Here is a 22814-nt window from a genome sequence, read left to right as displayed (position 1 = left end):
CAAGCAAACAGACTGGTTGCAGAACGACACTTGATATGTAGGCTACTTATGACTTGAGTGACTGAACATCCGAAAGGAAACAAAAATTCTGGTGGCTCTCAGTTGAAAGAATGCAGAGAGTGTCTGAAACACTTAAAGAACAGTCACTTGGGTATTTTTTTCACTAGATCAAACTCTGACTTCTATCTTTCCTCTAACATCCTTTTCATAGAACCACAGAACCACAGAATCACTGAACGTCTTGGTTTGGAATGGACTGTAAAGATCATCTAATTATATATATCCCCCTTCCATTGAAAGGATATTCCTAGTTTTCTGCTGCACAGAAATTGATTAGTTCTGAGTGTTAAGAATTCTTCCTTTATCTTAAACGAAGTGAAGGAAGCTAGTAAACTGTCAGTACTCTTTTGGACTCTTTCTTCATGTCTGCTCACAGCCTGATGCCACTTGTGACCATGTGGATGGTTCAGAGTCAAAATGCACTCCAATCCATGCAGATAGCAACTCGTAAGCAGTCACCTAATCTTTCTGGATCTCACAGCCTTGCAACCAGCCACATCTGACATGCACACAATTGCATGGTCAATGTTAACCACACTGACACAAAATGAAATTATTTCACCATGTGATTAAGGTGCATGTGCTTTCAAAGGAACAGAGGTTATGCATTGTCTTTGTTCTCTTATGTTTCTGAGAGGGCGTAGTTTACCATACGTTATCACAAACAAAAGCCAAGCAGAAACTGGAGCAGTTGGTACTATGATCAACAATCTTGTTTGTTACGCTTTCTTTTTAGGACTGTTTTCAAGGGTGATGTGTCCACAGGAAAAGAAGGATGATGTAGTACTCTCCCTACAGAAAATGGCCAAATATGGAAGGGAATGTTCCCAAATGCCCTGAGACTTCTGGAAGAGTTTTGACAAGAAATACCCAACAACTTTCTCCAGCTCATCAGAGTTTTCCATCCCCTCCTTCCTTGCAGTGGAATAATCTTTAAAAGAAACCTTATCTCCCTTTCTATAAATTGTTAAAAGTATTATACTGTTTTAAATGACTGAAAATGTTTTAAATGACTGAAAAAAGTTGCCAAGAGGCATCTAGACTGTAAATTACTGATTCTGGACCAACAGCTCTGTGGGACATACAGTCGTGAGAATTACTGAGAGATACACAGAGGAGGAAATGGGCACTGCTCACTGTCAGGTCAAGCTAATCAAAAATTCTGCTCAGCATCATGTGAAATCATGAGAGCATAAATAGGTACAAAAAACTCGAATTCTAGTATTATTCTTCTTCTGGAGATCGGGAAACTGAAAACTGAAAATAGACTCCTTAGCAGGGTCTCTTGTGGTAGGACATAGAGATACAGCTTCAAACTAAAAGAGGGGAGATTTAGATTGCATATAAGGAAGATTTTTACAGTAAGGGTGGTGAGGCACTGGAACAGATTGCCCAGAGAGGTGGTGGTTGTCCTGTCCCTGGAGACACTCAAGGCCAGGCTGGAAGAAGCCCTGAGTACCTGATGGAGCTGTAGCTGTCTCTCTGCACTGCAGTGGAGTTGGACTAGACAGCCTTTAAAGGTCTCTCCTCACTCAGACTGTTCTATGATTCTGTGATGAACAAAAAGCATGAAAGGTGTGAACAGTTTTGTTTCACAGATAAGTTTCAGATACCCTAAGTCTAAATTTTGTATTTGCTGTAATTTGAGCAATAAAACATACACATTTAGCAAATGGAATTGATATTTCACAGCTATTTGCTAATACAAAAGCACAGTGCTCAGAGACGTTTGGAGAATTACTCTTTTCACTTTTTAAAAACTAGAAACTATTTTTTTCCTGGCTATCTAGAAGCTTCTTCCTTAACCCAAACAGTTCACAGACTTCTCTAGAATGCTGGGGTCAGCTTACATACAGCCTTCATTCAGCATTCATCCCAACCAGAAGGAATGGTTGTAAAGATACATCTTGCCATGCCAGAAAACGTATCAGCCTTATACCCAAGCCCACTTTGCTCAAGTGCAGTGAGCCCTTGCATATGCTTACATTTATTAAGAACAAATACTTGATTAACAGCCGAGCATTATTTTTTTGCCAACATGGGTAAGAATTAAAAATAGATGACAGTTTAACTCCCAAATGCCACGCTGTCCACACAGAGCTGCCAGAACTCGCCAACACATCCAAGAGTGTAATTCTGTACCAGTGCCAGTCGAGGAGACAATCCAGTCCCCTACTCTGCCGTTACTGCAAACTTACTGACAACTTGGATGCCAGATGCTTGCATCACCCTGCAAAAGAGGATCGTACTGGATAAGCAGGGATTGTTTAAAAAGGAAGTGCCAAAGTCTGCTACAGACCACAGACAGCCAGAGGTATGTACGTTCATGGGGGAAGCCCAGCAGGAGTAGCCCTGCCCTGAGCTAGCCAGTGTTTTGCACTGTCTGGGAAGGGCAGCAGCTCCTAGACTAGAGCAGGTCCATCTTCTTCCAAAAAGAGCTCCCCAATCCACATTGTTTGCCCTTTCTTGTGCACAGATCTCTCTTTTTTTGGTTGTTGTTGTTGCTGGCAAAGGGGAAGAAAACTTCACACACCTCCAGCATCTTACTTTGTATCTAAGTAACAGAAAGCATTTGTATTTCAGGAGCTGGACAGGTCTGGAGTGTTAATGACAAAATCCTATATCCACTTCACTGTCTCTGGACTTAATGGGCAGCATTAACCCTTAGAAGAACAGTGTCTTTCTCAGTTCAGATTTAGCAGTAGAAAAGGCTTTTCCACAGCAAAAGAAATACAAGACTGGGAGCAGAAGTAGTATCTCTGTGCTCCCAAGTCATAGAATTATAGAATCACTATGGTTGGAAAAGATCCACAAGATCATTCAGTCCAGCAGTCCACCTACCACCAATAGTTCTCTCTAAACCATGTTCCTCAACACAACATCTAAATGTTCCTTGAATACCTTCAGGGTCAGTGACTCCACCTCCTCCCTGTGCAGCCCATTCCAGCACCTGACCACTCTACTGAAGAAGTATTTCCTAACATCCAGTGTGAATCTCTCCTGGCACAACTTGAGGCCATTCCCTCTAGTCCTGTCACTAGTTACAAGAGAGAAGAGGCAAACTCCCAGCTCACCACAACCTCCCTTCAGGTAGTTATAGAGAGCAATAAGGTCAACTCTGAGCCTGCTCTTCTCCAGACTGAACAATCCCAGCTCCCTCAGCTGTTCCGCATAGGGCCTGTGCTCCAGACCCTTCATCAGCTTCTCTGCCTTTCTCTGGACACGCTCCAGGGCCTCAAGGTCTTTCGTGCACTGAGGAGCTCAAAACTGAACACAGTACTTGAGGTGCAGCCTCACCAGTGCTGAGTACAAGGCACAGATCCTGGCACATATCAGTGCAAAATGAAAAGGCCCCTGGAGTTGAAAGCCAAATAATAGAGTTAAATGTACTTGTAAAAGCATCAAGCTCTAAATGTTCCACTGAAGTCCCACAGCTGAAATACACCCCTTGGTCTGGAGCACACACAGCATGTGCTCATGTGGCAGCAGGGAGATGGAAAGATTCGAGACCATACTTCAGTGCTATGTTATCCAAATAAGGATGCATGGGATAGCAGCCAGAGCTTTGCTGATTCTGCTGGTGAAGCCGGCAAGCAAATCCATCATCTGTGCCTTCTTTTTTCCCACTGGTAAGCAATTACTCTGAAATCTTTGCAAAAGATTCCATGCAGAAAGAACCTCAAAAATATTATTCCAGTGGATGCTCTTGCGTTACTGAGTGTGCACTGGTTGGTGCTTTCCTGAATAAATGCTACAGACTCTGCACTTACTGTATTTCGCAAGAAATCAGTCAAAGAGAGGTCACATTTCATTCCAGACAAGAATAAAACTGTTTGTAAAGTGAGAATTAGATACAATGAATGATTCCTGGAAGAATAAGAGTGCTTTCATTTCAGGGAGTTGGAGTAGACAACTGTTAAATTTTCCTTCCCTCTCGGATGATTCTGTGGTTCTACTTGGAAAGCGACTGAGCATCACCATATGCACCATCTAAGAACCATCCCAGTGCAATCACATCACTTACACACTGCGTGCAAGCACCAGTGCTCCATCTGTGACTTCACATGAACACCTTCTCCACTCTGACCACAGCATTTGGCATCTCTGTTAAGCGACAGCCCAGGTTGGCTCTGTTCGATATTATCCAAAAATGCAAAATTTTATCAGCCATTGTGAGAACCTCTGTGTTAACATAGACAGCAAAAAACAAGCAAACAAACAAATAAATAAATGAATAAAACCAACAAAAAGACACACACACACAAAATCAACCAAAACCATACTATTCCCCTCCCGCCCCCTCCTCCTTCCCCCCCCGAGATAACCCATGAAAAAGCATTTCATTTCATTTCATTTCATTTCATTTCATTTCATTTCATTTCATTTCATTTCATTTCATTTCATTTCTGACTTATTTTGCAAAACATGGAAAGGCACAAAACGAAATCCAGCATCTCAGCTCCTTGTCTGTGCTCAAGAGATGTTGGTGATGTGTTAAGGGCTAGGAATGTGCTGTAGAAACAGTTCTAAATTTATACAGTTGAGTTTGGGTAAGTCTGGAGACTGTCTAGAAATTTCTCAAGAGCAAGTCGGTTTCTGGTTTCTATTTATTCCAGGTTTTCACTGATACCTTGACAGCAATATTTTTTTCATCTTATTTCCGGTTCTCTCACTGTCATGTTAAAATAAACCAGATAAAAGATAAAACCTGAGATGTTGTTTAGTTTTTAGACATTATAAAAGCTTCTCCCTGGATTTTGGCACAGAATGAACGAAGGTTATACCATGTCAAGCACTGTACACCATGTCCCACATTTTCACATCCTCCAGAAGTCAAGACAAGATACAAGTGCTCTGAGGAAGGTGTCCCATGAAGCTGACTCGTGCTATTGCTGCCAACCAGGACAGGGCTGCAGGTATGTGTGTAGGGAAAGTTCTCTTCAGCCTTTGAAGCAAACGTAAACTTAACTCTTCCTCTCTCACAGCTGAATTCCACAGAGGTTTGCAGGAACCTCACAAGGTAGACCCCATTTAGATTTAGTTTGTCATCATCTCTAGTTTGCACTTACTAAACCCACAGCTGGAAACAGGCACAGCAGGCTGCAGCCTCCTGGCACCCTTCTAACCCCACCAAGTCTTCCTCACTGTGGGATTCTCAATAAATTTGTCAAGGTCTCATCAATCCTCATGCTTTTTTCAGTTCAGAGTTTAAACTTTGTGAGTGCGTCCTTAAGCTTATAGCTACAGCTACAGAAATAGGAACGTTCTTTGTTTCAGATACTCTGATGCAAAGCCTGCTGAAGGACGAGATGGCAGAGTTAACAACTATGATTAATCAGAACAGTAAATAGAATTGGAACTGGGACATTGAGAGAATAAGAAAGGGGGAATATGATTAAATTACTTACCAGTAATATTCAAGTAAAATTCTGGACGGGGCTTTTTAGATCAAAACTCTGGAAAGCACATTAAGATACAGTCTGTTCTAGGAATGTGCTAATTTAGATACATAGGATCACTGCCCTGGGTCAGACCACCTAGCCCATTCTCTTCTTTTGGACACCATAAAAAGCAGAAGACGTCAAGAGCATAACAAACACATGTAAAACTCTCCATTGCTCTGCGAGCCTCCAGTAATTTGCAGCTCACTCACTCATCTTACTTATTTTCCATACAGAAAATCCCTTTCTTAATCTTTTTACATGCTTTCCTACAGGATTCAGGACTGAAAATGGCTGAATTCAAATGCATTTGATGGCATGCTTAATTAAAAAACAACACTTTCTATATGGAGGCACAAGAAACTAGCCTATTAAGTGAATGTGGCCAACATACACTACTGATGGAATGAATTTCCCACATTTTTCCATTTGATCTCCAACACCAGGAATTTCAATTTTCATGAATGATTTATAACATATATTATAAATTGTGGAGAAGTGTTAGAAAAATATGAACTCAGACATAAGTTCTGCTAGTCAAAACTTTTAATTCTGTGGGTAAGTGGTGAAAAATAAAGAAAGGACATTTGTTATTCTGTCAATAAATGTGCCCGAGTTCATTGATGCCAAATGATACTCATTGAGTTGCTGAGGTTCCAACCCAGAAAATGGGATGTCTCCGTTACCAGCAGAGGTGGTACTAACTATACTAGTACTGTATTTCCAGAATATCATTTCTATTGCTGCTATGAAAAAGCTGTTATAGAATTATTGCAATTTTGTTTATATAGCCACCAGCTTTCTTTTTGGAAGGCATCTAAACCTGCCCCAGTGTTGGTTTCAATGGTGTGAGGCTAATCTTAGTGGTTGATCAACGATCTCATTTTCATTCCTGCTGATTGATCTCCCACAGTACCTTCCACTCCCTTTGCCAAGCTCTCCTGCACTTGATGCACAGTCCTGCATCATCCCACCTTAGCACCGGCTGTGCACAGATGTGAAGGAATTCATTAAAAGGAAAATTCCATTTTCCAAATAATCCACCTTGCTCTGCAGGACTGTTTTGTGTAACCATCACTTGCTGCTCCACATTCTGTGTGCTATCATCACACGATAATCTTGATTTTGTATTTACACCAGCCTACATGGATAGAGAGCACTTTGAAGCATGGAAAACTGGGTTCACGAATCATAGAATCACAGAGTCATCAATGTTGGAAAAGGCCTTGAAGATCATCTAGTCTAACTGTCAACCCATTCCTACCATGCCCACTAACCATGTCCCTCAGTGCTACATCTACATGCCTCCTGACCACCTCCAGGGATGGTGCTTCTATCCCTGGACAGACCATTCCAGTGTCTGACTAATGTTTTGAAAAAGAATTTTTTCCTAATACCCAACCTGAACCTCCCCTGGCGCAGCCTGAGCCCATTCCTTATCATCCTGTCGCTGTTACCCAAGAGAAGGGGCTGACCCCCACCTCAGCACAACCTCCTTTCATGTAGAAAAAATCAGCCTTCTGCCTTTAGTCCCAAGGAACACGACTCCTCATCAGTCATCTCTTTCATTAGCAACAACTCTGGAATACCTGTCAGCTAGCCAGCCCTTAATCCATCTAAGGTATGCCCTACTCATACAGAGAGTGCTATTTTTAAACAACAGAGTACTGCAGTACTAAATCAAACATCTTACGGCATTTCAGCAACATTAGATTCAGTTCAACAAACTTGTAATTGCGCAGAAAGAGCAAGAACGGTCTTGCCTGACAAGAGTTATCTTTGACACAGGTACCTGAATGTCACTAACAACTTTTCTTTAATATTTCACTGGTTGCTAGATCCAGGCACTGGTAAGGGATGAGCACTATTAGCAGTGGGTTTAAATGCTAAGAAATCAGCACATTTTAGCAACTTCCCCCTTGTGTCTGGAGGCTGGACACATCCTTAACATGAACACCACCTCTGGCTCCTGTGCTGACAGTTACTCTAGTGAAGGATTTCTCCTTAGTGTCAAATCCCAGTGATTATCTTTAGTTCATCTGATACATGTACCATCTCATATGGACATTCATACCTCAAATGCACTGATACACTTATTCAGTGCCTCCGACTTCCCAGGTCTATGAGTGCTATCTAAGCTATGAAAAATATTCACATTGTGTAAATGCTTGCCTATACTTAGATCACTTTCTGATAGTGATATCCGCAGTCAAAGAGAATGGGGCCATTTAATCAACTGTAGGGCCATGCATTTTACTGGTCTAAAATGTAATATTGAGTAATAACTCAGCGCACCTGTCCCCTGAGCCTACTGGCCACTGAGATTTCTTCCTCACATTCCAAACTTCTGAACAACTTAAGGTAGACATAATATTTAAGTCACAAAAATGTCTCCTTTTACACTCAAAAATTAACCCACCATGCTGCCTTCAGCAAAGGGATACACACACTGAAGTGTGTTACAGAAGCCCGTTGAGAAGAAGGCTTCTAGCTTCTTTTTGGAACCTATTGCTTGTCTCCTGAAGGCATCTCCACCCAGCACTCATGTGACTTGATGCTGTGGTTGCTGAAGTTAGTTTCGAATACAGGTGACAAGGGTTCTGGTTTGACACTACACAGTGCCCAGGTGGGAAACTTGAGCTGGCCTCTGATGAAGGAGGGATCAGAAAACCAATCACTCCTGGCCATCAAGGTCCTGCCCAGGACACAGTACATCTTCTTTGCTTCCAAACAGAGACCTGAGTTGCAATTCCCAGTGGCAGTTTTGCATATCTCCACTTTTCAAACTGGACTGCAGTCAAAACCAGCAGATCTAAATATCACAGCTTAAACATGTGCAGTTACATTTGCAACATCTCTCTTTAAAGCTTCCTTCTCTTTCTCTCTTTTTCTTTTCCAAAACCACACTTTCTATTTTTAAAGGCTTATTTAGCTGTTTCTTCCCCTGATAAATTAAACATAGCATCCAAGCTCCTCCATGCGCCCCTGACAGCTCTCCAAGGCACGGGCAAAGCCCTTTAGTCATGGTTTACAGACCGAAAATGAATGCACAGTGAGGTTAAGTGCTCACTGCTGGCAAAATGAGCAACTGGCCTGTGTTCACCAATGTTCAGATTAATGTCCTGACAGATCCCACTTTTCCTCTTCCCATGGCACTTGTCTGTGTGCCAGAGTGGCATACACTATAACTGTGACCAGTTAGAGTAAGAAAGAACAAAACCAAATCTTCGAAAGGTGCCATCTTTCTGGTCTAAGTATTCATATTTTTCATATCTAGATTTAGTTTTCCTTAAATATTCAATTACTCTTTGCTTCCTGACAAACCCATCTGCCATGGTGATTATGAAGGCAAGCACAAATGTATGGGCAGCAGTGTTCAAGCACTGTGGTTGGAGCTTTTCTCTTTGTATGTCCAGCATTCATTGCAGAGCACTGATGTAAGCTTTTGCACACCTGAGTGAATTACTGCAGTTTGTGTAGACTGTTTTTCCACTGTTATATCTAGAAGGAACACCAATGCCAGCTTTCTCTTGTTCTAGAGAAAAGACATGCAGCTTTTGATGACTGACCTTATTTTTTGCTAGTGACTGGCAGAGAAGAAATACCAAACTCAAGTCACGAGGCCCATCCGGATGGAGCAAAGCTCACTCTAGAAATAACCTTTACTGCGTTCTGATAAACATCTATAACCATCCAAGTGCAGGAGAAAAGTCACCTCATCAGCTTGTGAAGACAACTTGTTGCTCTGCAATGTGTAGGCCAAAAGCCATTCAATGGACCCACTCTCAGACTGAAATAAGGAGGAATGCTTTCGACGCTGAATTCTTCCAATTTAATTCACTGTACATATTACTACCATAGAATTTGAAACCGTAAAGGAAATTTATAGAGAAAATATAATCCAGGTTCTCAGACTCATTCCACAGTAGCCTAAGACTATTCCAAAAAGCCACAGTACACCAGACAATAATTCTAACTCCATAATGGTTTCACCGGTGTGAAATGCAAAGCACCAAGAAGCAGAGCATCCAACTTACTCTGGGGAAAGGGGTAGGGATGTTTTGTGGTGTTGCAAAGGGTGCTGGCTGCTCTGCAGCAGGCAGAAGAAGCAGCAGCAGTGATGTAAACATCTTTTTTTTTTTTTTTCCAGTTTGAAGACTTGAGTTTTCCAGAAACACACAGCAGCAATGTGCTGAGCAGCTTTGCAGCAAAGCTCTCCCTTATTTATTGCTGCAGGAGCCCAGAACCTGAGGCAGTGGCAAGGGTTAGCTCTGGAGCAATCCCTGTGCTTTCATCTGGGGAACTGGCAATGCCATAGAACTTAAGAAACAGCCTGAAAAATGCACCTACTTCCTGCTGCTTGAATATTAAACACTTATAGTATTCCCCCTCCCCCCCAAATCGCATGATAATCATTTGATGTTTTTTCAGGGAATACTTCAGAGAGGCAAAAAAAAAAAAAAAAAAGAAAAGAAAACACAACTGCCTGTTTTATATCTGCTTATTTTACATCTCCGTGGGCTCATTAGCAGAGCAGAGGGCGCAAAGCAAACAGCGCGGAGCAGCACCGCAGTAGCAGCAGCAGCAGCAGCCATGCCTCCAGCTACAAAGGACACCCGTGCTCTCTGCCGGCTGCAGCACGTAGCATCTGTTGATCGCAGGGGAGGTGGCAGGGGATGGATGGCCGCAGCCCACGCGGGATGTGCCGCATGCCGCAGCCCTCCCATGCCGGTTGGGCACCGTGGGACGGGGAGACGTCTTGGGCTATGTGGGGCTGCCCCACAGTGTGCTGGGCGATGAGCTGGCAGTGTCTGCACGCCGAGGGATGTGGTTACCTGCAGCCAGGCCCGGCCCTCACGGGCATCCTTGCAGCAGTGCCTCATTACGAATGACAGCATGAGACGTGGAAATGAAAGTTCTGGCTAAAATGGGGAAAAATGCTGCCCAGACCTCTCCCCTTCCAGGATGAAACTCTGCAGAGAATTTGCCTGAAAGCATGTACTCAGCTGGGGTGACAGCTTATCCAACACATCACATAATTACACGATTTTGATAATGCAACACTTGCACTCGATTGTATTAAAAATTAGTAACACCAGAACCAGTTCCCGCAGCAGAAACCACCCTGCAGCAGATCCTTTATGTTTAACTTCTTAATCAGCTCAGCCCAGCTCCTGTCGTGTGAATACACCCTTTTCGGCAGAGAATGGATTTTCTCCCGCAATCTCCCCTCCTCCCCACTTCTTCCCTCTTCTCCATCATCAATCTTTCAAGCATGCCGCTGTGCACTCGCGTATCCCTCCCGCACGTGTCAGCTCAAAGCACTTCGCCGGAGCCCCTTCCCCAGCCAAACCCTGCAGGGAGGCTGCAACCACCGCTCCCCGACGGGGAACTCCGTGCACAACTTGTCGACCTTGCTGCCCGTTGCCCCCTTCCTGCGGCTTTCCCCGGCCGCAGACAAAAGAGCAAGTAATGCAAAGCTGACTTACTGCTATGGCTTGGAGCCTTTCCTTGTGCAACTCTGCTTCCGCCATCCTGGAGAAAAGGACACGGGAGGAGAGAGGGAGGCAGGAGGGGAAAAAAAAATACCCCGTGCCAACCAAACCAAACAAAAAGCAACAAGAGTGAAGCGAAGCACACACACTGCAGTCACCCGGGGGGAACTGGAGTAATTGCAAAGAAAGCCGAGCTCCTGTGCAGTAGTCAGCCACTTTTGAAGGCGCTGCGGGCTGGCTCACGGTAGGATCATTTCAGTCGCTGGACCAGTGCCTGCCTCGCTGCCTGTCTCCCAGCTGTATTGCTAACTGCATTTCATTGCAGCTTCTGTGCGCTGTTGCTGTCACACAAGCCATGTATGCACTCTCCCAGCAGCTGAGCACAGGGATAGCTCGCATGGCTATAATTTTTTGCCTTGACGTCTCAGCTCATTTGCTCCTCCTATGGAGCGCTGGGTCGCGGCTGGAGCTTGACATCCACGGTGAGCACAGAGCTGCAGGACTGCAGCAGGGGAGCAGTGCTGCTGCACCTCCTGCACTGGCAGGCAGTGGGTCTGCGGGGCTGCAGCAACCTGGTGGGGCTGGGGAGGGAGCCCTGAGGGGCAGTGAAGAGGGAATAAGCACTGCTGTGGGAATTAACATGGCATAGAGCTGGAGGGCAGCCTGCAAGAAGAGCACGTCAGGGGGAAGGAAGGTGGCTGTGCATGGCACGTGTGAGCATCTATCTCTATCAAGTGACAGAGCTGCAAGTAAAAGCCACCTTGCTGGAGACTCATGGTGTGCTGTAGGTAGGGAAGGAGGCAGGAGGGGAAGGAAGGGGACCAGCACAGAGCTTTTTGCAGCGTCACCTTTGTTTTTAGCTACAGCACTGGTTTCTACATTCTTCAATTGGCAACTCCTTCACATGTGTTTTTTGCAGATTCTCCCACCTGCTCTCCTCTCTCACTTAGGCTGAAGAGCCAGCTCCCTCCCAGCCCCATCCCACTGGCTGCCATAGCACAGCAGGAACAGGTCTGCCCTGTTGGAGAAGCCAATGGAGGCTGAGCATGCATGCCTCTGCTGTCCTTCAGAAGTGTGCTGTGCAGCAGAAACTGTGACTTCACAACCACCTGCTGATGAACAGGCAGTCTCCATTGTCATAGGGGAGGCAATCCGGAGGTCACCTTGATTCACAGATCACAGAATCATAGGACCATAAAATCATTAAGATTGGAAAGAGCACTAAAGTGGTCAGTTGCAAACATCGATGCATCCCCACCATGCCCACTAACCATGTCCTTTAGTGGCATATTTATTTGTTTCTTGTACACCTCCAGGGACAGTGACTCCACCACTTTCCTGGGCAGACTTTTCCAGTGTTTGACCACTCTTTTTGAGACAAATTTTTCTGTAATATCCAACATGAACTTCCCCTGTTGGCAGCAAAACCAAGTCCATAAGCAGCATGGAAACCCCACTTTCTCACTTAGACCCTGCTATCCACACCTTCAGAACAGCAGTTGGCTCCCTCCCCTAAGGAACAAAACTGAATTTGCCAACTAAACTCACCTCCTGGGGCAATATGCACATTGCTCCCATAGCACTGGCACAGTCCACAGGCAATAAAACTCCCTGCATGACCTGTTTCCCATGTGCCTGCTCCTAGGTGTGCCTTCCAGCCTGGCATTTTACCCCTCTGATGGCTTCTTTCCTCCTCCAGCTTGATTCCATTTCCAGCTGCAGGATGTGACTCCAGGCATCTCCCACTGCCTCACTGGTGCCAGGCTCCTTCCCTCGTAACTGCATATCAAAGTGACTTCTTGCTTAGTTCCGCCCCTCTGAAAGAGGTCCTTTGTTGTACTGCAAAATCCCAGTAATCACTGTGGCCAAAATAAAACTTTCACTGCAGTATCCCAAGTGAGGTGGTTTTCGTACGTGGCTGTCATGGTGGGCTAGCAGCTATGGGAAGTGCAACAACACCAGCTTAAACTGGGATGCTCTTTCAGTTTTCCAGTTTGGCTTAAATAATCTGTTGGATGGCATCTGACATGTAGCTTATTTGATCACTTTTGGCCTTTTGTTTTTATGCAAAACTTCCTTTTTTGTTGCTGTTATTCACAAAGGTCTGTTTGTTGCTGCTTATATTACTACAGCTGGTTTTGAAATATCCTGTCACACAGATCAAGACATCTATAGTCCCACAGTGCACCAAGAACTTACACGGGTAACTCCAACTGAGACTTGCGAGTTATGCAATTAAATCCCTTCAATACCCTTCTCATGTTTTTCTGTCAAGCCTTGCCCCAGGGAGGAATTCAGCTAAAGGCTGTACCCAGCAAAGGCCAGGGCATGCCTGCCTGGTGCAGGCTGAAGCTGGAGTTGGGAGCAGGACACGTTCACCCCAAGACATGCAGTCACACATCTTGTGTGCTGCAGCAAGATCTGAGGTTTGCTGCATGTCCTTCCTTCCTTTTGGCAACTCTCTACAAAGAGAGTTTCATTCCAACCTCCACAATTCCAGGATTCTGTGATTGAAAATTACATTTAAATGCATCCTGGGTGCTCTTATTTAAGTGCATGGTGCTCACTCCATGCTCACCCTACCTCCCCATTTGCTGCAGTGCTTGATGCACAGGTGATGGGTGCACACCAATGAGTGCTGAGCTATCCCAGCAGCGAGGCTGTGCACCCCACTTCATCTGGTGCAGAGCAACTAATGGAGCAGCTGTCGGATGGTTGTGTAAGCAATCAAGCACATTGCTGCTATGAAGGGACAGGTGTGGAACTGTCCTCCAAAATCAGACTGAAAAAGGTTTATCAGAGTGCAATGTACAACACTGTTGGTACCAAAAAGTGTTGGAGAGGTGTAATGATCTTCTGAGAGCTCACGCAGGAGAGTGACAGAGGGCACTCTGATGGAATGAATTCTGTGAGGTGGCTTAGTTGACCATGACAGGGTCTGTGGAGTTTTGTTAAATAAAACAGCTTAACATGAAACAAAACATGATTCAAATTTTACTTTTTTTTTTTTTTTGTCCTTATTCATTATGATTTTTGTTTCCAGAATATTTTACTATATTGGTAAAGAAAGTACTACGATACTAAGAAAACCACAGAGGAGAGGGGGTATAGGGGGCAGCAAAAGGCTGTGAGAAGACTCTGAAAGCAAGAGGAAAATATTCTAATATATTGTGTTCAGTAGCTACAAAGGGAGAAGATTGGGAAAATATCTCTATTATTTTTCAAATGTCAGTAAAAAGCCTGTTGTTTTCACTGTGACTTTTAGAAGAGTAAAACCCGCCACAGCTCCATAATCAGTGAACTGAATCCCATTTCCATAAAATAGATTGTTATATTCATTTCTCTGGAAAAGTGTAGCAAACAATCTGAAGTCCCTGCTCATTGCTGGAGAGGACCCTGAAAGCACTCTGAGCTAAGCATGGCCTGAACTTTTAAGGAGACAGACCACTTAAATAGTGGAGATGGGGTTCCTGTCCTTTCCAAAGAACTGAGCTTAGGAAAGAGCAGGGTTAGGAAAGGTTCTATTTAAACTAACCCAGTGTTTTCTGATAAGCAAGGGTTGTCACTGACCTGTACAGGATCAGAACCCTGCTGCAGGGTGCCAGGCACCCTGTCCTCAAAATGTAACGTTGGCTCCCCTCCTGCTGGCTATCAGCAGGACTGAGTCAGTCTGAAAAACCAGACAGACGTTGGCCTGGAGACTGTGAGGAAGGCACACACGCACAAGAAGCTTGAGACCAATGCCTCATCACTGCCAACGTATCAACATAGTTTTGTGGTGACAAGTTGGTGGCTGGATCCTGGCAGTGGTTGTCAGAAAAACACAGACCAAAGAGGGAAAACAGGCTTTGCATTTGCATTTCAGATTGTTTAAGAGAAGATACTTCTGGCTCTCAAAATTACCACATGCCAGCATGTTGCATTGTGCTACACTTGAACTGTTCTGGCGTCCTCACTATTGTCAAGCCTTCCTCCCCAGAGTGTAATTGGACAATATTATTTTGATCTAAGCTGAAATTCCGAGGTTTCACTAATCTGTTTTTTATCTTCCTTACCAGACTCTGGCCTCAGATGCTGAATTAAAATAGGCCAGGAATGAGAAGTTCGTCTACCCTGTTGGATTCCTGAGCCTGCTGACCAGGCTCCCTTTCTGGACTCATTCAAACACAACATCTCATATGAGGCAGCCTTCAAAATTTTTGGCAGTGACACCACCCAGCACTTCCAGAAGAAGCTTCTCCATCTGCAGCCTAAATATGAGCCTAGTCTTGCCAGCCAGCAGGCTCTTGCTGTCAACCCTCATGTCACCCCTTTTCCATGTCACCTCTTCCCATTTTTTGATTCAGTTTTGCCACTTGGTACCAAGATGTGGAGTTGATGGAGGCACAGTAGGAGATGGCATTGTTTGAAAATTAAAAAGCTAGAGGTCAGGGCTTTGTTTTAAGCCTTCCCAAGACAGCAGGCTTATGAATAGGTAAGCCATTTATTAATACGTGCAGCCTATTATGTTTTTTCTCATTTGTTTGGTTTTATTCTGAACCAGTAGGGAAGCTGCACAGAGCAGGTAAGTCTCTATTGGCATGCTCAACCTGCAGGACTGGCAACCCTGCCCACAGTGGAGTGATTGGAACTAGAAGATCTTTAAGGCCCCTTCCAACCTAAACCATTGTACAATTCAATAATTCTAAGATTCTAAAATTCAGTGACTGTCAGACACTGTGAGAGGCAGCAGGCCCTTAAGAGCCTCCACAAAGTCAAGGTCTCTTGGTGAAATGAAGTCTGTTGTCCACCAGCAATGACACTGCCAGTGGCAAGGATGAGGGCAAGAAGTCATAGCTCTCCTAAGCCAGCTCCATGGACGTGTGATAGCCTAACATCTGTTCAACGCCTTCAGTCCTTGGAAGGAGCTAATGAATCAAACCTGTCTCCACTAAGGATTCCAGTGCCTGCTACTGACTTTGTGCCTCACTGCAGAAGCCTGGCTCCTGGGGAGAAAAAGGCAGAAGAGCAATTTTTTCTAAAGAAAAATAAAATTCTCAGCATTAAGTGCAGGGGAGAAATATATTTGTGAATAGACAAAACTTCAGTAAAAAAGGAGGTTTTATTGAAGTTTTATTCTGTTAAGATAATGATGCCACTGAAACAAGTCACCACCACTTAACTGCACATCCCTCAGAAGCTATTAATGACCTGAGAACCATATGTGCCATCACTTCCACTGTCCACCCATCAGAAATAGTTTGTGGCATTGAGTTTCACAGATCCTGACAACTTTAATGCTGTCAGGATGAGGGTCTAGCCCCTCTTGCCTCTTAAAGAAGGCTTGAATGTCCAAATCTGCAAAGGGGAAAGTACATTTTTTTATTTTGAATGTAAAAGATAGAAGTTGATTTCTGTAGATTCTGGCATGTGTTTCTGTTCAAACAGCACAGGCTGTAGCAGAAAAGCCTCTTTTGGCATCACATATTTCTATTTTCCTACCTGCTCATCAGCCGTGACACCCATTGCTAAATTTATTTTTCCTTAAAATGTAACAGAAGAAGAGATGATGGTAATTAGTGGTCCAGAAGATGCTGTGGCATTGTGGAAAATTTGTCCCAGAAAAAGAAGAGCTGGGTTTTATTGCTGCTCTGAATCCTGCCTGAACTTTGCTTCTGTTCTTCCACATATGACAAAAAGATAATTATATACCTCCTTCCATGAGACATACTTGTTTCCAGGCCCTCCAGTCTAGTCTCAGTTTGATCTCCTAAACACAACAGAATCCGTCAAGAAAGATTCAAGGATTGTCATGTTTGAAAGACCATGCTATCTGAAGCAAAAGAAGTAATAAAGACTCCAGTCTGTGAGGACAATTTTCTTTAATGGCAAGCTTTCACCTTAAGTTAAAGAGCCTGGAAATTTACAACAGCAAGACTTCCTCGTCTGCAGAGGAGCTGCACAGAAAATAGTCTTCAGCCTGTCTTCCTCAAGGCTGTAATTTAAAGGTGGGCATTTCAGACCAGTCCACCATTAGTCCAACACAATTTTGCAAGGACAGATCTGGAATTTTAATTTTCCCTCTTTAATGAAGAGGAGTTTAACACCATAGATTCAAGTAATGAGTCTGGCAGTTCTTCACAGGAGGAATAAGGTAGATCAGACTCATGTCTACTTGTCACAACCTATCCTTCTGAAATTCTCCAGCAAGCTGTCACATAGCCTGACATCCTGCTAGCCAGCAGAATGACTCCTGACAACAGAAGTCAACTGCACAGCCCTGTCTTTGGTACTCTGACCTGAAAAAAGTGGGAACCTTCCACACAGAGGTAATCTCTTGGCCTTCACACCATGGAAGTAAGTTACAAAAGAGGAAGCCAGAAGATAAAACAAGCAACTGGCTGCTTTCTGGATCAGTGCTGGAAGTTGAGTCCAAATTTTGAATGATTCTGTCTCATGTGTAGAGTGGTTCATCCAACTGTGGTTGTTCGCTGTAGAATTCATTGTGCTTTTCACATCCTGAGGCAGCTGTGAGGTGCAAGTCTGCCTTGGGCCAGGGCAGCATGCAGCAGTATGTATCATGCAAAGGTATGGTACTGCACATACGAGAATGATTTCTTCCAGGCATCATCAAGACTTTTGTTTCCTCTCCACAGTCCTACTTTCAGTACTCCACTCAAAGGCATGCAAACACGCTGCAATGTCCCTTTGATTGGAAAGATGTCACTAGTGGTGCCTTACTTTGGGCACTACTATATATACAATATATATATATATACAATACTGATGCTACGAGCATCAGTGAGGAGAATCATAACTGGGCTTCCTGAGGAAAACTGGAATTCCAGTGACTTCTTATTAATGCCAGCCTAATATTATTTTATGTCTAACGTTATAAAGTACAAATTGCAGAACTGTTTTATATTATACTGCACACCACATACAAGCTTCACTCAAAAAGAGCTTATGACTAAGCTGGTTTCTCTGACATGCAACTAATTAGGAAATCATATTTATATCTTACACCTTTTTTGTATAAATGTAGCATTCAGAAGAGTGTTCATTGAGCCTAGTAGTCAGCAGTTCCTGCTTTGAAAGTTAATGCTGATTTACAAAGCAGTCTAAATGACTGACATTGTCTTCTGTTAATTTTAGTGTGAAATGATTCTTAATCCACCAGTCTGCTATGAATACTCCTGCCAACATGTCTACATTTTAAGTTTCTGCATATTTTCCAATTTTGGAACATTGGAAAGAGTACAATACATAATTGTTACACACTGAGCAGTCACCTGACCTTGTAAATAAAAATATCTGTTAAGAGGCTGAATATTTTAACCCTCTCTTAATTTAGTACTTAAGCAGACTTCTCACCTTTCTCCAGACCGCTTTGGCTGATATCCCTTGTGTTGGGGTAGTGACAAAATGTGGAGCAAGGCTACAGGTATCCTCAGCTTCATGGCAATTTTATAACTTTGGAGGCAGGTCTGAAGAGATATTCTTTGTGGTTAGAGTAACTGCTAGGAGATGTGGAAGAAATAAGAAGGAAAAGACCTCAAATGAAGTTAGGTCTGGCTTACAGCAGGCAGATTGCACAGCAGAGCCCACAGTAGCCATGCACTTCAGGCATGTGTTCAGCATGAATTCTAATAAGTAATGGTAAGAGTGAATGTGTAAGCAGGGCTCTCTGCACAAACAGAGGGAGAGTTATGTCAGATTGCTAATTTAACAATGTAAGGCCTTTTCTCCTTGAAAAATTTAATTGCAGAACCAGAACTTTAACGATTTTTAGTATGACGTTTGACTACATGGTGAAGCTGAAGAACATCTGTCAGTTCATGTCTGCTTCTGCCACTGTCCACTTTTCAGAGTGCAAAGTTTTTATGCATTCATTTACACATAAAGTTAGTGGAGGAGCACTGCTTTATTTCTGAATATATGAAGAGAGAATGAGATAGAACTTATGAAAAATACACCTCATCTTCATGCTGTTACCCAATGTGATAACTTACTGTATATTTTTTCCCATAGAAAACAATGCTTTTCTCTCTTCTCCCTGTTTTTCCCTTTTGATCATCAAATTAATTTGATGTTCAGTTCTTATGGGCAATACTATATCTGCAATTTTGATTTTATGGGCACTCAGCAAAGGCATGCAGAGTTCTGTAGTATCTATCTGAATCAGATCTATTCACGTAACTTCATTTTCTCTATAACACAGGCTGTTTCTGTTAAAGGAAAAAATATATCTTTGAAAGACTGATAAAATGCTTCCAGTTGAGATTTGGCAGAAGACAGTGTTTGATGATGCTAGTGCCCAGGCAATCACATAGTACATTTTTATGTCCGTTTCAGGATGCTTCTAGCATGTGTAAGCCTATATACAGATGTTTACAGCAAAAACTAATGTTATAACTGGTGTCTAATGACAGTGGGGTTGCAGGAGCCCTGGATGTGTCTGTATGAAACAACACCCTCAGCCAATCTCATGTTGCCAAATTATTAATTGCTAAGCACCAATTCAGTTATATTGAACGCATATGTCTCAACGTTGCTGTAAAAGTCTCATTAAAAATGACACTAGTTTGGAAAACTGGAACCATATGAAAGAAATGACTTTAAAAGTTTTGAATCCTTATATTTCAGATCTATCTAGCAATAGTGTTATTCAACTTTTTTTTTTCTTTCTTTTTTTTCTTTTCTGACTATACTCAGAGAAAGATGTAGAAGCGTAACAAATTTTGCAGATTATTTCACATGGAGCATGAAAGTGATGATTTCAAGCTTCTAGTATTTTATTTGAATAACAAGCCTATATGTCTCCACATCAGTAATGCAACTTAAACAGCAAACTTTAACCCAAACAACAGACAGGTTTTTTTTAGCAGAGTAGATCGATAAGCAGGCATTAGGCATTCTGTACGTAGCATTGCTAGTGAACCACTGACAACCTGCAAATCCTTCTGTGAAGGTATTTCTTTACCTGCAATTTGTTTGCCACTTTCATATGAATTTCTCCATACTGTCTGGTTGGCTATTAGTAGAATTAAGCTATAGTTTTGCTTACAGAAAGTTATGTTAGTATTCAGTTTTTACAAAGGACTCTCATTAGGCATGAAACAATGGTCATTTATCAAATATATCTTACACAGAAGACATGAATTAATCATGTCTTAATCAATGAGATGCAAAGATTAAAAAGCACTCCCCTTTTATTTGCTGAATTTCTTTCCCAAAAATATGTTCTGAGAAAAGTACCTTGTCCGATTCTGTAGAGTAAATGTGGAAATACAAAATTGTGAACTATGTGATGTATTTTTCTTTCTGGTTAAAAGAAGATGTGGCAATCTGCTTATTAATTCCTGTAGAATACCGCTGCTCTTCTGGGAGCTTACAATCAGAATTTGAAGAACAATTCTGGTCCTGATTTCCCTTCCAAAATACCTTGTTGTATGTGTTATCAACACAGCTTTCCAGACCTCTATTGATTTATATTTCATTCTTTTTGTCAGTGGTATATTGTGGCAAGGAGTTCCACCTATAAGCTCGAAAATGGACTTCTCTCTAGTAGGCTCTTTTTTTTTTCCCCTTTTTGATTTGTTATATTCACTGCACCTGTTTCATAGCTACCAGAGTTTTGATTTAATACCCTAGGCTGTCCATCTCATCCTATGATGAAAGTGTACCAGCTGTGAAATTTTATAATGGAGATCATTCCTGCGATCGATACAACTATAGTTTTCCAAAACATCACAGAAAACCACCTACTGCAGAAATGAAATGTAGCTCATCATCTTCTGGAGTGAGGTAGAGAGGAAGGAAAATGGAAAACAAAAGGAACATTCTTGATGTTTTGAAGAGAAACAAAGAATGCACAATAAAAATGAGTTAATACTGAAAAAAAATGGTGGGAAAAAATGGTTTATAACTGCAGTGTTGGCTCGAACTGTCTCATGAATATGATCATAAAATCATAGAATGGCCCGGGTTCAAAAGAATGTCAAAGATCATCCTTGCTTTCTGCAGGGTTGCTAACCACTACAGCAGTCAGCCTGGAGCCACATCCAGCCTTGCCATGAATGCCTCCAGGGATGAGGCATCCACAACCTCTCTGAGCAACCTGTTCCAGTGCATCACCACCCTGAGAAAGCAGAGCAAACATTTTGGACTGTTATTTTTGAGTAGAAGATTCTATGGTAAGTGTTATTTTTGCTTTTCTTTGCCTGGGGTGAGCAGCAATTTCATCAGATATGAAGACAGATCTCTGAATGCAGCATTGCTGCTAGTAGGAAGTTGCAGAAACCTTCTGGCATCATCCATGTCAGTGGGAACTGAGAATGAGAAATGATTTCAAAGGTTTCAAGAGGTAGTTTAGTTTCTTTTGGAAACCAGCAGCTTCAGCTTAAATCTGTACGTACATCTGCCCGCCTGCATAAGGAGCTCGACATGTAACCTAGAAAAACCTTTTCTCTTTGCCAAAAAGCTCAGCCTGTTATATCCCTAACGGAGCAATCTAAGGACCACAGGTACTGCAAACACTGCAGTATTAAAAAAAAAAGCAACACACTATTTTGTGGTCCTTTGGTTCCGGATGAGCCACTCCGTAAGGATCAGAACTGCCCATAACAATGGTAGATGGCACACAGTGCACCATTCTACAGTGCCTTTTTCACCCCAAGCAGGCTGCAGCAGCATTAGACCCACCAAAATCACTCGATGTCTCCCTGCACAGCCATCCTGTGGGCTCTTTTCTGCACACTCCACCCCATACAGCAGGGATGAGGCTCTGTGTCACCCCACAGAGGGCTCCTTCCCGCTCAGCCCCAGGTGCTTGCAGGCCCTGCCCATGTGCATCCCCACTGGTCACACTGGGAGGCCGAGAGCCCCTCTGGGTTCCCACAGAAGGCCGTTTCCCATGGCTTACAATCCAACCAGCTTTCAGAGGGGATATTTTAGGCCAAGCAGAGTACAGCCTGCTTTCAGTGGTTTGTATTTCCCATTTCAGTGCTTAGGCCTTCACTGCAAGGACATGCCTGCAGGCAGGGTTACAGTTCTGCCCTCTCCAGCTTGACCCTAAGGGCACACTGTCACCAGCTGTTGGCACAGGGGCTGTAAGGGCCCCAGCCCCACACATGGAGGCTGCTGCTGCGATCTGTTCCCTACAGGCTGACACCCAGAGGGCTGTCGTGCGCCTGTGCTGCGGCTAAAAGGCCTTATAAGGTAAAGCCTGAGCAAACCGAAGCAGTCTGAAGTGTTCCTCAGTGCTGAAAAACCTCCAGGGAATGCACAACATACCCCTGGCAAAGATTACAGCATATTTTACAGCAAGCTCATAGAGTAACAAAGCAGATATTGTGTCTTCAAGTTCCAGGCTCTGCAGGCTGCTTCTCAGCAAGAAAATTAATATCAGGTCCCCTTCTTTGATTCATTTCCCTGCAGCAAGACAAGCTACGCATCATTCACTAAAGCTGTCCTTAAGACCTCGTAAAGCTGCACATCAAGCCTTCCTCTGGAAAGATGCTCCACACAGCAGAGGACTTATTTGGAGGTCTCTGTGGGCTGGTGGCTGAACAATGCAGAGCTACTGCAGCCATCACCAGACTCAGTGCTGAGGATAATATGAGCAGACTTCACGCACACAGCCTCCTTGGTAAGACTGCCCTGCACAGGGTTGTGGTGTGTGAGGACTTCCATGTCCATGCCTTATTCCTCCGGGGTACACAGCTTCTTTGCACCCTCCCTGCAGGCTCTTTGAGATGAGACATTGCATAATGAGTTGCAGTATACAGAGAAAAGGGCTCAGACTCTACCCCTGCTTCACCTGGTCATGCCCTCACCA

At 43.4% G+C, this 22814-nt stretch overlaps 1 protein-coding gene across 3 annotated transcripts in view; it reads right to left on the bottom strand.

Annotated features, from left to right (window-relative positions):
• Nucleotides 1–11309, bottom strand: part of PALM2AKAP2 (PALM2 and AKAP2 fusion) — a 237905-nt gene extending 226596 nt beyond the window's left edge. Inside the window, exon 1 of one of the 3 annotated variants that reach the window (XM_065745187.1) lies at nucleotides 10991–11309. In XM_065745187.1, coding sequence (XP_065601259.1) covers nucleotides 10991–11035 — 45 coding nt within the window. In that variant the 5' untranslated portion in view covers nucleotides 11036–11309. The remainder of the gene's footprint in view (nucleotides 1–10990) is intronic. The other 2 variants (XM_065745188.1, XM_065745189.1) reach the window with 2 other exon arrangements.
• Between the last annotated feature and the right edge of the window lie 11505 nt (nucleotides 11310–22814).

Source organism: Cyrtonyx montezumae, unplaced genomic scaffold (genome assembly GCF_038088225.1).
Source record: "Cyrtonyx montezumae isolate F1298 unplaced genomic scaffold, pur_monq_1.0 scaffold_34, whole genome shotgun sequence".
In the NCBI taxonomy this organism is placed as follows: Eukaryota; Metazoa; Chordata; class Aves; order Galliformes; family Odontophoridae; genus Cyrtonyx; species Cyrtonyx montezumae.
This window is presented reverse-complemented; position numbering and strand designations above follow the sequence as displayed.